The following is a 14,032-nucleotide window of genomic DNA, read 5'->3' as shown; positions in this document are numbered from 1 at the left end:
CACACACACATACACACACACACATACACACACACATCTACACACACTTAAACAATGGATGGAGGGAGAAGAACAGAGGGTGAGTGAGAGAATGGAGAAGGGGGAGTAAATTGTAGGCATACGGTGCGTGAGTGGGAAATGGGGCCTGTGTGTGAGTGTGTGTGGTTAACATGTGACAATCTTAGAAATGCCTTGATTTTACTGGATGAGCAGTGACTGTGTATGTGTGTGTATGTACACACCTTAATGTAAGATGGCATGGTGGGAAAGAGGCATAACTAATGCTAATTTCCACCTGTAGTCTGTGGATAGGTGAACGGGACACAGTCACAAATATACCACAGGACAGCAGTCATTTGAAGAGTTTATTTCCGTAATGCTAGAGGCTATTCCTGTGCTGGGGAAGAAAATGTTACCTGAAGTTCATCATTATTTGTCCTTAAAATATAGTATCCAGTCTGCAAAAGTATTCTTTAAATGTATCCGAATTTATCCTAAAGTGGCAAGCTACGACATCGCTTGGCAATGAAACAGTGTCTGCAGTGCTGTTATGAGATAAAGTTGAGTTTCTGTAAGATCGGCCTTTTCTTTATCTGTTCAGCAATGGTGGCTATTGATGACCATGCTAACTAAGGAGTTCTTCTTCTATTTATTTCAAACAAAATTAAAATATCAAGGATTATTACTTTAATTTTGTGCCAGCAGTCATTTTCTGAACGTACATGTCACTTTGTCCAAATTGTGGATATCTCATTTTGTAATAAAACTCCACTTTTTCAAAATGTTTTGAGAGATGTCCTATGAGAGTATTTGTTACTGAGACAGGCACCACCAAACACTGGCGTTGGTACCACATGTGGTGTCACTGAATGGGAAAAGAGGGTCTCTTGAAAAACAAATTACCAGGCATGATGCATCATCCATCAGAATACTGCTGTCTAAGCCACAGGGAAATGCATCATACCCTGAGCATTTAAAATGTTTTTGCCTATATATCGGCCAGGTGTGGGAAGGCTGCTTATTGCCTTGTTAGCAGATTGGTAATAGGCAGAGGTTGAGAGATCATACTTGGTCAATACCTCTCTATTGTGTCTGTGAGAAAAGCTGAGAAAGACAGAGAGGGAGAGAGAGAGAGAGAGAGAGCACAAGTGTGAGAAATGTGAAAACAAAGAAAGAGAGGGAGTAGGTGAGAGAAGGAAACACTGTGTGCATGGAGGGCAAGGAGGAAAGGAGATGTACGAAATGTTGAGAAAGACAAAGAAAGTGGGGGAGAGAGAAAGGAAGTGAGAGTGAGAGAGAAATGTGGGGGTGAGAGACTGTGAGAAAGGTTGAGGGAGGCTGCTGGATGTGAACAAAACAATATCAGCAGATTTATACCCTGCCCTCACCTCACCCCTCCTGACACAAACACACTCGCACACACACAGACGGACACAGCTGCACAAATACACCAATACACTCAGACATGCGCACAGCTGCACTCACTCATACGCACAACACACACAAATTCACTTTGCTTACTAAAGACAACACTAAATAATTCTACTGGTATTTGTTTTCTTTTCCTCTGATTTTATCCTGTCCTCAATACTTTAATGTGTTCGTTATAATTATTTGATGACTCTTGTGCTTTTTTGTGTGGTGTACAGTGTAGAGAGTGACAGGAAAGATGGAAGAGAGGGATGGAGGAAGAGAGGGCTTGACATTTCATAGGTCATGGGATGGGATTTGAACCCACAGCATCTCAAGTGCATGGTATGCACCTTAACCCACTGCTAGAACGCCCCGTTATTCCTTCACACACTTCTAAAACCAATGGTTTCCTAAAACCATTGTTACAATGAATTATGATACAAATTATCACAACTCCCCTTTGATTTAGTGATTCAGAAAATGGGCATACATCACCGTGCCAATCGACAGCATATAAATCTTATAATAAATGTGATAGATTAGCCACAGTGGCTAATTGTGTGCTAACACACACTCATCAGTCATTCAAAAACTGGCTTTTAATGGAAGGAACCAGGAAAGAAATCCATCACTTTTTAAAATGGCCTCCCCTGGTACCATGTCAGCAGGGGTGGGCTACTCTCTGGGATTTCCAACAATTATAGGACTAGTTAAAAAGAAAAAGATTGTTTGCTGTAATATGTTTTTTTTTTTTTTGTAATAGTCAATTGTGAATTAATTGATTGCTATATTCCAAAAATCTAAGAAGGATGTTGAATGCTTAAAATAAAGCAGATGACGTGTATAATGATGCATCCCTGCTTTTAAACTGTATAGCTATAGCACTTTTCTTTACAAATTTACAAAGTGACTCAAAATTAAATAAACAACACAATCATGTTAACCAAACATGCTATAATATAGGCAAGACTTACACTGCTGGCTTTGTATGGGCTTTGTATTCAGCAGAGCAGGAGAGAATTTAGCTCTAATTTTATCATAATACATATTTACATAATAGTTGAATGCCCGTTCAATCCATCAAATAAATCAGTAATACTAGTAAAGCACTGAGGGAGCAGAAGTATGTTTTTGTTTTTTTAGCTGAATTCTGTTCTCAACATATAGTTGTTTTTCTGTGTTTATCTCTATATTACCCTCTCTTCCTCTCTCTGTACTGTATAGTAGTGCATCCCTCCCTTCCTCTCCTCTCTTTTTCTCTCTTTTGTCCTGTCCTCACTTTTTCTCTCTCTCTCTATGCTGGGGTTGACTTTCTTGTTCTAAATATAGAACAGAGGACACCACTATCTGAGAAAGGGAACTGTGTGTGTGAGTAAGAAACCTTAGCCCAGCGGTGTGTTTCCATCTGCAAAGTGGAGAGCCCCTTGTCTGATAAAGGCACAAACACACACACACACACACAGCGCAGTCTGGTGCAGTGATTGGAGAAATGGACTCCCCAGGAAGCCCACAGACATTTAAATTCTACTCTGTCTCTCTCTCCATCTCCTCTCAATGTCTCAAGCTCATCTCATCTCAAAAGGGTCGTAATGGTGCCATTGTACGATAAATACCAAAGTACTGTGCCTTCAACATATACACACAATTTGGGTAACCATTAAACACCTTTACCAAAGTCCTAAGAAACAATAATGACAACAAATAGTCAAACAGTTAAATTAATCAATGCAACACGTGAAATTCAACTGCCAGTTTAGTTTCTTTGCTGTCCTAGTCGTCCTTCCAGCTTTCCACAGGATTATAAAAAAAATCATAATCCATTGGTCACCTTTCAAATATGTACAGGTGGAAACAAGGTTTTCTGCACTTGTCCAGAAATAAACAAGGTAAAATACAAATTTACTTGAAATGCAGACAAAGCACAATGGCGATTGCTTTTTAAAAAAGTTATGTATTTCTTTTGATGGATCATTTAAGTTCAACCCTTGCTGCTAACATTTGGAAGCATTTTTCTTGCAATAATGCAATTGTAATAAAAGTAACAACAAATAAACAAATAAAAAATAAGCTTTCTTTACACAAAACCAACTAGTTTAATTAATAAATAATAATAACTAAAATAATTTAAAAAAAATCTATTTTTGCCTAAAACTGCACTCTCTTTACTGTAGAAATGTCCTTAATTTTGCTTTAGTGGCTTTACAGGTGATTTTATTTGATTTGCATTAATTTGAATTTGTCATGCTCATATCAAACTGTTGAATAAAAAAAAAAAAAAAGTTGAAAAAAAGTCAAACAAACCATTTTTGGACTAATTCAAATTTATGCAGTTCAAATGCAATTTCTGCTGCCACTAATCTCTTTCCATGCAGTAGCTATAAAGCGTTCCATGGGAAACTCAGGCTGGAGTCTTCCATTTTTTCTCCTTATTCCTCCTCTCTTTCTCCAGGTGGTCACGTCCCTCCCAGGTAAACGGGGTTTTGGAGTCTTATTCCCTCTTCCTGTCACGTGACGGGGCGGAGCCTGTGCTAGCCTATAACAGCTCAGAGCTGTTTGAAGACCACACACTCCGCAACCTGACCCCCGGAACGGCCTACACCGTCACATTGACTGTAAGTGCATAATACACACACAGCCTCACACTTTCATCTTTGCACATATTTTTGCGAGTGGATTTGCATTCCCACATTCATCCTTACATTCATGTGTATGTGTGTGTATGTATGTGTGTGTGTGTTTGTGCATGTCAGGCCTGTACAGGAGGTGGGTGTACCTTAAGCCCCCCCAGCCGGGCCCAGACTGAGGAGAGCACCCCAGAGAATGTTCCCGCACCGCTGGTCACCCCTTTGTCCCCGCATGCACTCAACGTCAGCTGGACACCTCCCGATACGCCCAATGGTGAGATGACATACACCTGCTGTCTCTCTCTCTCTCACACACACACACACACACAAACTATGGCAACAATAGAGAAACAGCAACAACACTCACATACCAAATAGCGGGAGGATGCACTCTCCCACACAAACACAGTTACCCACAGTGACATTTGGAATAGTGTAAAGTCAAATTTTGGCTGAGCACACACACACACACACACACACACACACACACACACACACACACACACAAGGTCCCAAGGGCTGTAAGAAGCGCCTTGCATCCATATGACACAGATTCAAAAATGAGTTTCATGGCATATTACTGATGGCACTTTATTAGATACAGTAGAGTTGTCCGGAAAAATAGTGATAGATGAAAGAGGTCGAAAGAGAGGGGGAGAGAACTAGAAACAAGGACGATGATGACGATGATGATGAAGACATGCAACATCAGTTCTTGAGGTGGATTTAAACTTAGTATGCACATTAGCCTACTGTATCACAGAACACAGTGATATTAAGAGATTTTCCAATGCTGATTGTGTCTATATTGCACAGGTTTCCCCTACCAGTGACTATGAAACAGGAGAACATTTCCCTCTGTGTGAGGCGGGAGCAAAGTGTGTGACAGAGAGACAGAAAAGGGTAGTGGAAAATAAAAAAGAGAAAAACAGAAAGAGAGAGGAAAAAATGGAGGGACATAAAGGACTCAGAGAGAACGGGGAGAGAGGCAGAGACAGATAGAGAGAAGACAGAGTGAGAGAACGCACAGGTTGAGACAGAGACAAACAGAGACAGCGAGTGAGCGAGCAGTGCTTCACGGAGCTTCTTTAAGTGGATGAAAAGTGCTCCCTTTTGACTGAATGGAGAACTGCAGGCTGGAAGCATGCAGAGACTGCCTGCCTCTCTCTGTTTTCTCTCTTCCTCTCATCCTCTCTTCTTCATCTTATTTGCTTACAGCTAATTAAAATCCACAGCACAGAGCTGGGCCAAGGTGTATATCATATACTTTTGATGTGAATTTGAATGTAGCTATTGACCTGGATTGCATGTTGTCCCTGTTTTCCCCGTAGATAAAAAGAGTCCCATGCACGCTCAACTATTTTCAGTGTGCAGCTGTTGTAGAGAAAAAGGATTCTAAGTTGTAGACAGAAGAGTTTCCGCACATCTTGCGCAGATTTATAATTTTAATGCATAAATTAAAAATTCACTCAAACTTCAAATGTACAATCTACTAAGCTGTTTCAGTGAGAAGGAGCTAGGAATGATGCACAGTCTGTATCAATCAGTATACTGCTGTCTGAAGCACAGGCAATACATCAACATTTGCAACAATTCAAACTATTGAATATAATCTGTAACAGTAAAAGGCAACTGTTGGCCTTATAACCGGTTTTAGCCATGATTTAATGAATCTTAAGCATGCAATTGTTTAATGTGTTGGAAAGATGATCCTCTTTACTTTCATTTTAACTTAATTAAATCAGTGTCATATGTACACACCAGTGACCAGAGCGGAGAATGTCAGTTCACGCAGCAAATAGATACTGTATGTGCTAGTGTCAGCCCTCTATGGCCTGTCCCAAATTGTTATTAGAAGTAGTAGTTGTTATTATTTGTATTGTAAATAGCAGTGCTTTCTACAGTATGTTATCTCTGCTCCTTCTAGACCACTATGCTATCCCCAATGATTTTTTCCCACGTCAATTTGCAGCAGGAAATACTAGCCATCTACAGTACCTCAAAAATATATATTAAGTCTATACAAAATATTAAGAAAACCTGCTTTCCCCAGAAGAAACTGGCCAGGGGATTCCTGGAGGAAGCTATGATCCCTTATTGATTTTACCAATTAAATCCACTTCAGTCGTGAAGGAGAGATGTCGATGAAGAGGAGGAGCCAGGTTAATGAAGCATTATTAAACACAGAGAAAACTGAGCAGTGTGTTATTATAAACTGTGAATATTCACTAAAGCATCTTTGCAGTCCATATTATCAGTCCATCAGTCACTGGAGGTGGTTTTGGGAAATATCTTGTTGTGTCTTCAGCACATTGGCTTCCCCACACACAGAATTAATGCTTTAAAATATTTAGCTTAAAATAATATTATTTAACATTATTTGATCTACTTAAAAATGTTATTTTTTTTAGCAAATAAAGCACTCTAAGCTGAATTATCAAGGATTATGTTAAGAAATACCATATATCCTTTGAAACCAAATGAATTGAGTGATGAAAACCATCTGAAGATTTCCCACCCCATTTCACAGTCTCTAATGTACAACGCACTGTCACATATTATCAAATATTACTGCCATGCTAGTTAAAGTATGTGTAATTCCATAATGTGTGTGCGTGTAATGTGAATCATGTGTGTTTTACGCCTAATGCCACATGAGTGCATTTCGCACCATAAACCCTGTGATGTGTGTGCATATTAGCCTGGATAAATTACTTCAAGCTTTTCTCATCCGATGACAGAAATTTATAACAAGGGAGACACTTAATCATGATTACTCGATTATCTCATGCTTAAAACGCTTTAATTTCTGCTTAAAAAGGGAGAAGAGCTCAGTGCTTTATTTTATTTAGCTCCTTTTTTTTCATAAACGGACAGCAACGACAATGACGATGATGATGGTGATGAGCTCTCTTGGGTTCCACAGCACTGAGATTCTGTTTATTCTCTCTCTCTCTCTCTCTCTCTCTCTCCCTCCCTCTCTCCTTCTCCCCAATTCCGCAGGGATTTGTGGGGGATAATCCTCTCGGGGATTAGGTCGGGGCAACACGCAGACAAAGAGGGGAAATAAGCCTGTTATGCATTCGCTGCTTCATTTCCCAACCTGTCTTTATTACAACCTATACTGATATGGGCTTATTCGCACACACATACACACACACACGCACATACACACTCTCTCACACACACACGTGATTGGCCACATTAAGAGCTTCCCAGATGTAGTTGGCGTTGGTGGGGTTTTTGTGTCTTCATTTCCCTGATAGGTGTGTATATCTGTATTGGGCAATAATAAAACCCACACATGATTAAAGCAGAATAGACTCTTAGTTCTTAACGCTGATCTTTTGAGCCCCCTGTATGCATTTTTATTAAGGAAAAGCACATTTGGCACCGTACTGTTTCTTTTTTTTATTAGGTGGATGTAATGTAATGTAATTATAGTGCCGGTGTGTGTTTTTGTGTGTGTGTATGTGAATGTGTGAGTTCCCATCTTAGCGTGTGTGTGTATGTATGTGTGAGGACTCATATGTGTGTATGTCCAGGCAGGCGCCTGTGTGTGTGTGTGTGTGTGCATGTGTGTTCTTGTACTGCTGTCCTTCTGAGGGCCTTTATAACGGCTATGGTTACATTTGTCGTTTCAATGCCACTTTTATCATCTTATCACGCCAGGATGCATTAACTGGCAGTTTTGGAGCTCCCAAGTCAGATTTCATTCGCATTGTAATCCAATGACCCAGACCGCATCCTGAAGCGGTAGGGCTCACATTGTGATTGGAATTCTGCATAGTCTGGACGCAATCCTACCACAATGCATGAGTGACCAATGCAAAGAGAGAGAGAAGAGCATCAGAAAAATGTCAGGCTGAGACACAAAAAGATGTGGTGTCCTACATCAGGTCGTCATGATCGGATATCAAAAATGAATAAGTGTAATATACCAATGACAGATAATTCAGGAGAATCTGCCATACACTGAAGAAAATAAGGAACAGAGCTGTACTTTTTGTTACTGGGGCTTTACCATTTTGACAAAAAGAATGCAGAGAGGACTGTCTTCATTTAGAAAATGTGTTATTTTAGAGTTTAGGTGGTAGAGTTAAGGTTATGTTCTGTTATGGTGTTATGTGTTTTGACGTCAACAAAAAACATGCCGGTGAGCAGCACTTTGCATTACTATTGGGATCATAATTTTCTATCTCGTTACCTACTATTGATCAGTCAAAAGAGGGATTGTGTGTAAACGTAGACACTGTAAGGTCATCACTGAAATGTAATACAGTGATGATTAATAGTATATAATAGTAATAGATAATATTAATACAGTGGCACATGTGCGTTTGCTTGTGTGCTAGTTAACGAAGGAAGGAATGAGTGTGTATCGGCCGTGCTCAGATAATAATGCAGAGATTTATTCCTCAGGTGTAATAACCCGGTGTGTTCTTTTGACAGGTGTAATAACCAGCTATGGTGTCTGGCTGGACGGAGCGCTTGTTTTAAACTCCAGTTCCTCCCAGAGGTTCTTCGTGGTGGAGGGTCTCTCTCCATGGAGCCAACACATACTCAGGCTGCAGGCCTGTACAGCACAGGGCTGTGGCAAGGGACCAGTGGTCAGTAAATCACTTACTAGCACACACACACACACACACACATAAAAGCTAGCTGGCTGACCTATTTAATAAGCTAGCTATCTAAGAAACTTAAGTAGGTAAGGAAGTAATTAAATAAATAATGAACTATTAACTTGCTAATTAAAGTGGTAATTTGTGCTGTGGTGTTTTTGCGCTGCACTTCCCAGAGATCAGTTGGCAATCAAACAATGTCACCAATACTGTGACGTCTTTTCCCCCTTTTCTGTAGATCAGTTTCTGTAAGTACCTGTCTTTTCTTTATCTGTTCAGTCATGGGGGCTATCGCTGATCATGCTAACTACCCAGTTCTTCTGTTTTTTCCAAAGTGTTTAGAACAGCAAATGTAAAAGTTTTCATAAACTGGGTATAGGTTGAATCACTACTGTGTTATAATAATCATCAGTAGAGTAGCAACACAGATATTTCTTTATATGGAAATGTCCCAGATTATTACTTTAACTAACCAACACACAAAAGCATGTGTACAAATGCACGGAGGAATGCAGACACACATGTACAGGTCTACATACTGTACACACAGTACCAGGCACATTCACAAATACATGCTTCAGTGTAGATTTCACACACACACACACACACACAGGAATACAGGCATGCTCAAGCGTGCGTGTGTGTCACCGGGCGTCATAAAGGTGATCGATTCTCTCGGCTCAATAACGAGGGTTGGCGTGGCGACAGTGACATTTGGTAGGAAATGCCACTCCGCGCTCAACGATGCCTCTGACGACAGGCCATATTTTTGGGCATTTTTCCAATACAGACGCCATATTTAGTCAAACGCTACGAAAACGGCTGACATAGCAGAACGGGAGGAGAGGAGGGTGGAAAGGGGAGGGGAGGGGAGAGCGAGGCAGAGGGTAGAGGAGGAGATGAAGGTGGGAGGTTAGGGAAGGAACAATGGACAGAAATGATGAGGAGGATGGAGTAGATCGTGAGGAGGGGAAAGGCAGGAGAGGAGAGGGCAATGGGAGAGCGAGACAGGAGGAAAATGAGAGAGAGGGAGAGGGGGGTGACAGGATAGAGAGAAAGAAGGAGAGGAGGGGTGCAGGACAGAGAGAAGAAGAGGGAAGACAGAGATTATGCAATTGGAGAGAGATTAGCAGTATGACAAGTACAGAGGGGTTTCATTTTAGTGAAAGGACTAGTTTGTTTTTCTGAAAAAAAAAGAGTCTAATATACTTTATCGTACTCGTATCGTACTTCATCCACTCAGTTAAACATATCAGTATTGATAAATGGGAGCAATTTGTGGTGCTTTTCAAAATATATCTATACTGGGATGCCTCTAATTACAATAACAGTAATACAGTAAAATAATGCACATGTATGTACCATTTGCCCTGTGTGTATTTGTATATATAGGTGCTACCTGTGTTTCTGCATGTGTCCATGCATGTGAACAAATGTGTGTTTGTGTGTGTCTTTATTTTTTCTTTTTATATCAGGTGGAGATGCGTACATTGGAGATGGCCCCACAGGGCCCTGTATTACTGGAACTGACCAATCAGGGCTCTCGATCGCTCCGAGCCCGCTGGACAGCCCCACCCAGACCAAATGGGAACCTCAGCTACACACTGTACTACAAAAGCAAAGGTAACACAAGCAGATGCACATTCTCTCGCTCTCTCTCTCTCTCTCTCTCTCTCTCACACACACACACAGACAGTAAACCTGAACATACACACACCTGGCAGCACACTGGTAACACACAGTACATAAATACACGCGGCACATATGAGCTACGCATTCCTATACACATGCATTTCTGAATGCTCACACACACACACGCACACGCACACACACACACACACACACACACACACACAGAGCCACAGAGGGAGAGAGGAGATGATTAGACTTGCATATTCTGCTTTCATTTTGTTTCTATATGACTGTATTTACCAGAAAGAGCACATTGACTCAGTAGGCAGACAAAAATATGGATTACGTCTCAAAAACAGCCTCAATTGCTTGATAAACCTCGACTACAGTACATTTTCTCTGTAGCTTCACTACAAATCCAACCATACATTATACGTTGTACTATTATGTTTATCACATTATTCAGATATGATTTCAGTGCTTTTCTGAGTAACCATACACCACATCATTATCCCAAGCTCAATCCATATTTCTGTAATGCATTTCAAATAAAATGTGTTTGCTTGAGATGCACTGTGCTGCAACAGATAGCACCTGTGGTAGGCTTAGGGTTTTAGAAAATGCTTCATATATTCAAGAAGCATCCAATAGATTTAGAATGCTGTCGTTGTTAAAAAGGTAGTTTATAATGCTACCGCTGAACTGCTGCTGCTTACGAAATGGCACTTCTGAAATACTACTACTGAATGTTTCTACTTGGTGATACTTTCATGATGATTAATAAATTCACCAAAAATCATAGCAGAAAATACTTTAGCCACAACAAAACCAAAGCCTTGGACTGGAATCACAATAGAGTACAGTGTTTTTACATTTTTTCTAGTAATTTTCAAGGTGGCTATTGTCAGCGCATTTGGTGTGACAGAAAAAGTGCTGAGTGGTAGAAATAGATGCACACATATTTTCTTTTTTCCTTATGTATGGATCATTACACTACTGTATGTTATCCTGGAATTACACTAACTGTGCTAAGCAGAACTCTTAGGCATAATGTCATTGCTGCTTTCCTTTGAAGGTAACTATTATGTTTGAAGTAATTAAGGAATGAGTGGAACATGGTAATAAGGATGGATACACACACACACACACACACACACACATACGCAAAGACACAGACCAAAAAAACACACACACCCCTCAAAAACAATGGCAACTTTGTGAAAGTCATGAAAGAAAGAAAGAGCAATCAGACCAGAGTGATAGAGAAAAGCGAGAAGAAATCATATCGTCAAGGATTTGAGAGTGGAGAGGATAGGAGGCCAGAGCAAAAACAAGATGAAGATGGAAGGAAGAACAAAGTCGAGTAGCAGTAAAAAAGTGTACTGAGAAAGGAGAGATGAGAGGCTTGTATTTCCATAGATATATTAGAAAAGATGGCAAGTGAAAAAACACGAGAAGGCAAGAAGAAGTTCTCAGTAGAGGGGGAAGCATCGGAAGTGGAAAGAAAAGATGGGAAAGGAGAGAATTGGACAAGAGGGGAAAAGGGGTAGGAGAGAGTGTAACACACACACACACACACACACACACAGAAACACATCCCTTCACTTACACACATTCACCAACTCACTCCCTCTCTCTCTCTCCCTCTCTCTGTCTCTCTCTCTCTCTCACACACACACACACACACACACACACACACCAAGTCAGGGACTTTGATCTGTGCCTCACAGAGGAACAGACAGATTAAAATGAGTGGAGAGAGGGATAGGAGAGGCGTGGAAGAAAGAGTTTCGCTCTAGTTACCCATAACCCCGTGCTTCTTTGATACACACTGCCTTCATCAGTTCACACGGAGCTGATACGTGCGTGTGTGTGTGTGTCTGTGTGTGTGTGTGTGGATATATTGGATAGGTTTGCATGGTGTAATTTTCTGATCCTTTTTCTTTGAGTATCCTTGCATAACCTCAATATAGAGGCCTCTCTCTTTTGATCACTGGGTTTCTCTCAATCAGTCTGCCTCTCTCGCTCTCCTTTCTTATTGCTATTTGTCTGTCTGTCTGTTGGTCATCACTCCAATGACTCTAATGAAGCGAAAATGCCATGAAATAATTTATGGGAAACAAATTCTCCTGTCTTCCCCCTCACCAGTTTCATACAGTATTCCTGACCTAAGACCTTATACATCTCTCTCTCTCTCTCTCTCTCTCTCTCTCTCTCTCTCTCTCTCTCTCTCTCTCTCTCTCCTCTCTCTCTGTCTCTTAGATGGTGCCGGTGTATTGGATGGAAGTACAGCTGCAGGCAGCTGGTTGTCTGTGACTGACCTACAGCCTTATACCAAGTACAGCTTCTGGATCAGAGGCTGTAATATGCACGGCTGTGTGGAGAGCCTGCCTCGCAATATTACTACACCACCAGCAGGTACACACACACACACACACACACACAATAAAACTAAAACTAACAGTAGTTTATTATTATTTGTAGAAATATTAGTAGCTGTAGTTGTACTAAAAGAAATAATTAGGATTTCCATGTTTTTCAAGTATAAAAGTAATATTTCCAAACATTCTCCTTCTTCATTCCTGTGGTTTGGTGTGAAATGAGGTTTACAGAGTGGGATAGAGGGTAGAGTATATAAATACAGCATGTTGCAGAACCTGGTAGCTTTCTGTAATGTTTCTTTATACATGTTGAGGACTGTTAATCCAGTGAAAGCAAAATACCTTAGTTGATTTAGTGATCCTGTGTCTTGCTTTGCTAGTAGAGCGCGGCACTAACATGGCTAGCATTAGGAGTTGCATCCCCTGTGTATCACAATGGGTAGACTGTGGCAGTAAGGCTACCTGAGTTAGCAGTTTTATTCCCTGTGTAGCTCAATGAGTAGAGCATGGCACTAATATTGTATATTCTCGTTTAAATTTCTAGAATTGTAGCTTTCTTTCTGACAATACAAACAAGACATGAACCATATATAACATGTTGTTAAATTGATGTTGATTTTAACTGGGACTTTTGTGACCTGGAAAGGTTCCTTTTTATGGCTTGCTCTGCAAAAGAAAAGGCATTATTCTTCCGATGAGTAGCAGTGACACACATACACACATACACACATATACGGACACACACACACACACACACACACCATTGACTTTACTTAATGGTCTGAACACATATTTCTGATTTACACAGTCTTTGTGGCTGTGTGTGTGTGTGTGTGTGTGTGTGTGTGTGTGTGTGTGTGATTGCGTAGAATAGAGGCTGATTGTGCATACTGATAAATGCCAAAGCTGATCAGAGCAGTCTGGAGATAATGGTAACCAGACGGCAACACACACACAAATAAACACACATCTCACCACTTCAACTAATGTTAACAAAAGGGCTGAATAACACACACACACACACTCGCTCCCGCACCTCAGTCAGAGAACAACAAAAGACAGACTCCGGAAAGTTCTACTGTTCAAGTTCAAAACAAAGGCATAAGAAAGTATAAATTTTAAATACCAGACGTTTCCTCTCTTTCTATCTCTCTCTCTACCTCTCTGTGCCTCTGGCATCTCTTTAGACTTCTTTAAGGCAAACTGTCTTGATGCGTCCTTGTTCTATGAAAGAACAGAGAGAAGATAGCGGAGCGAGAGACAGAAGAGCAGAGGAGGAGGAGAGCAGAGAGAGAGAAGTGAACATAAAAGTGCATAGTTTAAAACGATTAGTGACACCTCTGATATTGTACCTGCTAAC

At 40.6% G+C, this 14,032-nt stretch overlaps 1 protein-coding gene across 1 annotated transcript in view; it reads left to right on the top strand.

Moving 5' to 3' along the window:
• Positions 1 to 14,032, top strand: part of ush2a (Usher syndrome 2A (autosomal recessive, mild)) — a 242,629-nt gene that overhangs the window by 106,679 nt on the left and 121,918 nt on the right. Inside the window, exons 43-47 of the mRNA XM_071921972.2 lie at positions 3,863 to 4,025; positions 4,164 to 4,311; positions 8,490 to 8,647; positions 10,135 to 10,282; positions 12,554 to 12,709. Coding sequence (XP_071778073.2) covers positions 3,863 to 4,025; positions 4,164 to 4,311; positions 8,490 to 8,647; positions 10,135 to 10,282; positions 12,554 to 12,709 — 773 coding nt within the window. The remainder of the gene's footprint in view (positions 1 to 3,862; positions 4,026 to 4,163; positions 4,312 to 8,489; positions 8,648 to 10,134; positions 10,283 to 12,553; positions 12,710 to 14,032) is intronic.

The sequence above is a fragment of the Centroberyx gerrardi genome, chromosome 1 (genome assembly GCF_048128805.1).
Source record: "Centroberyx gerrardi isolate f3 chromosome 1, fCenGer3.hap1.cur.20231027, whole genome shotgun sequence".
NCBI lineage: Eukaryota > Metazoa > Chordata > Actinopteri > Beryciformes > Berycidae > Centroberyx > Centroberyx gerrardi.
The sequence above is the reverse complement of the archived record's forward strand: the minus strand, read 5'-3'. Positions and strand labels throughout refer to the sequence as shown.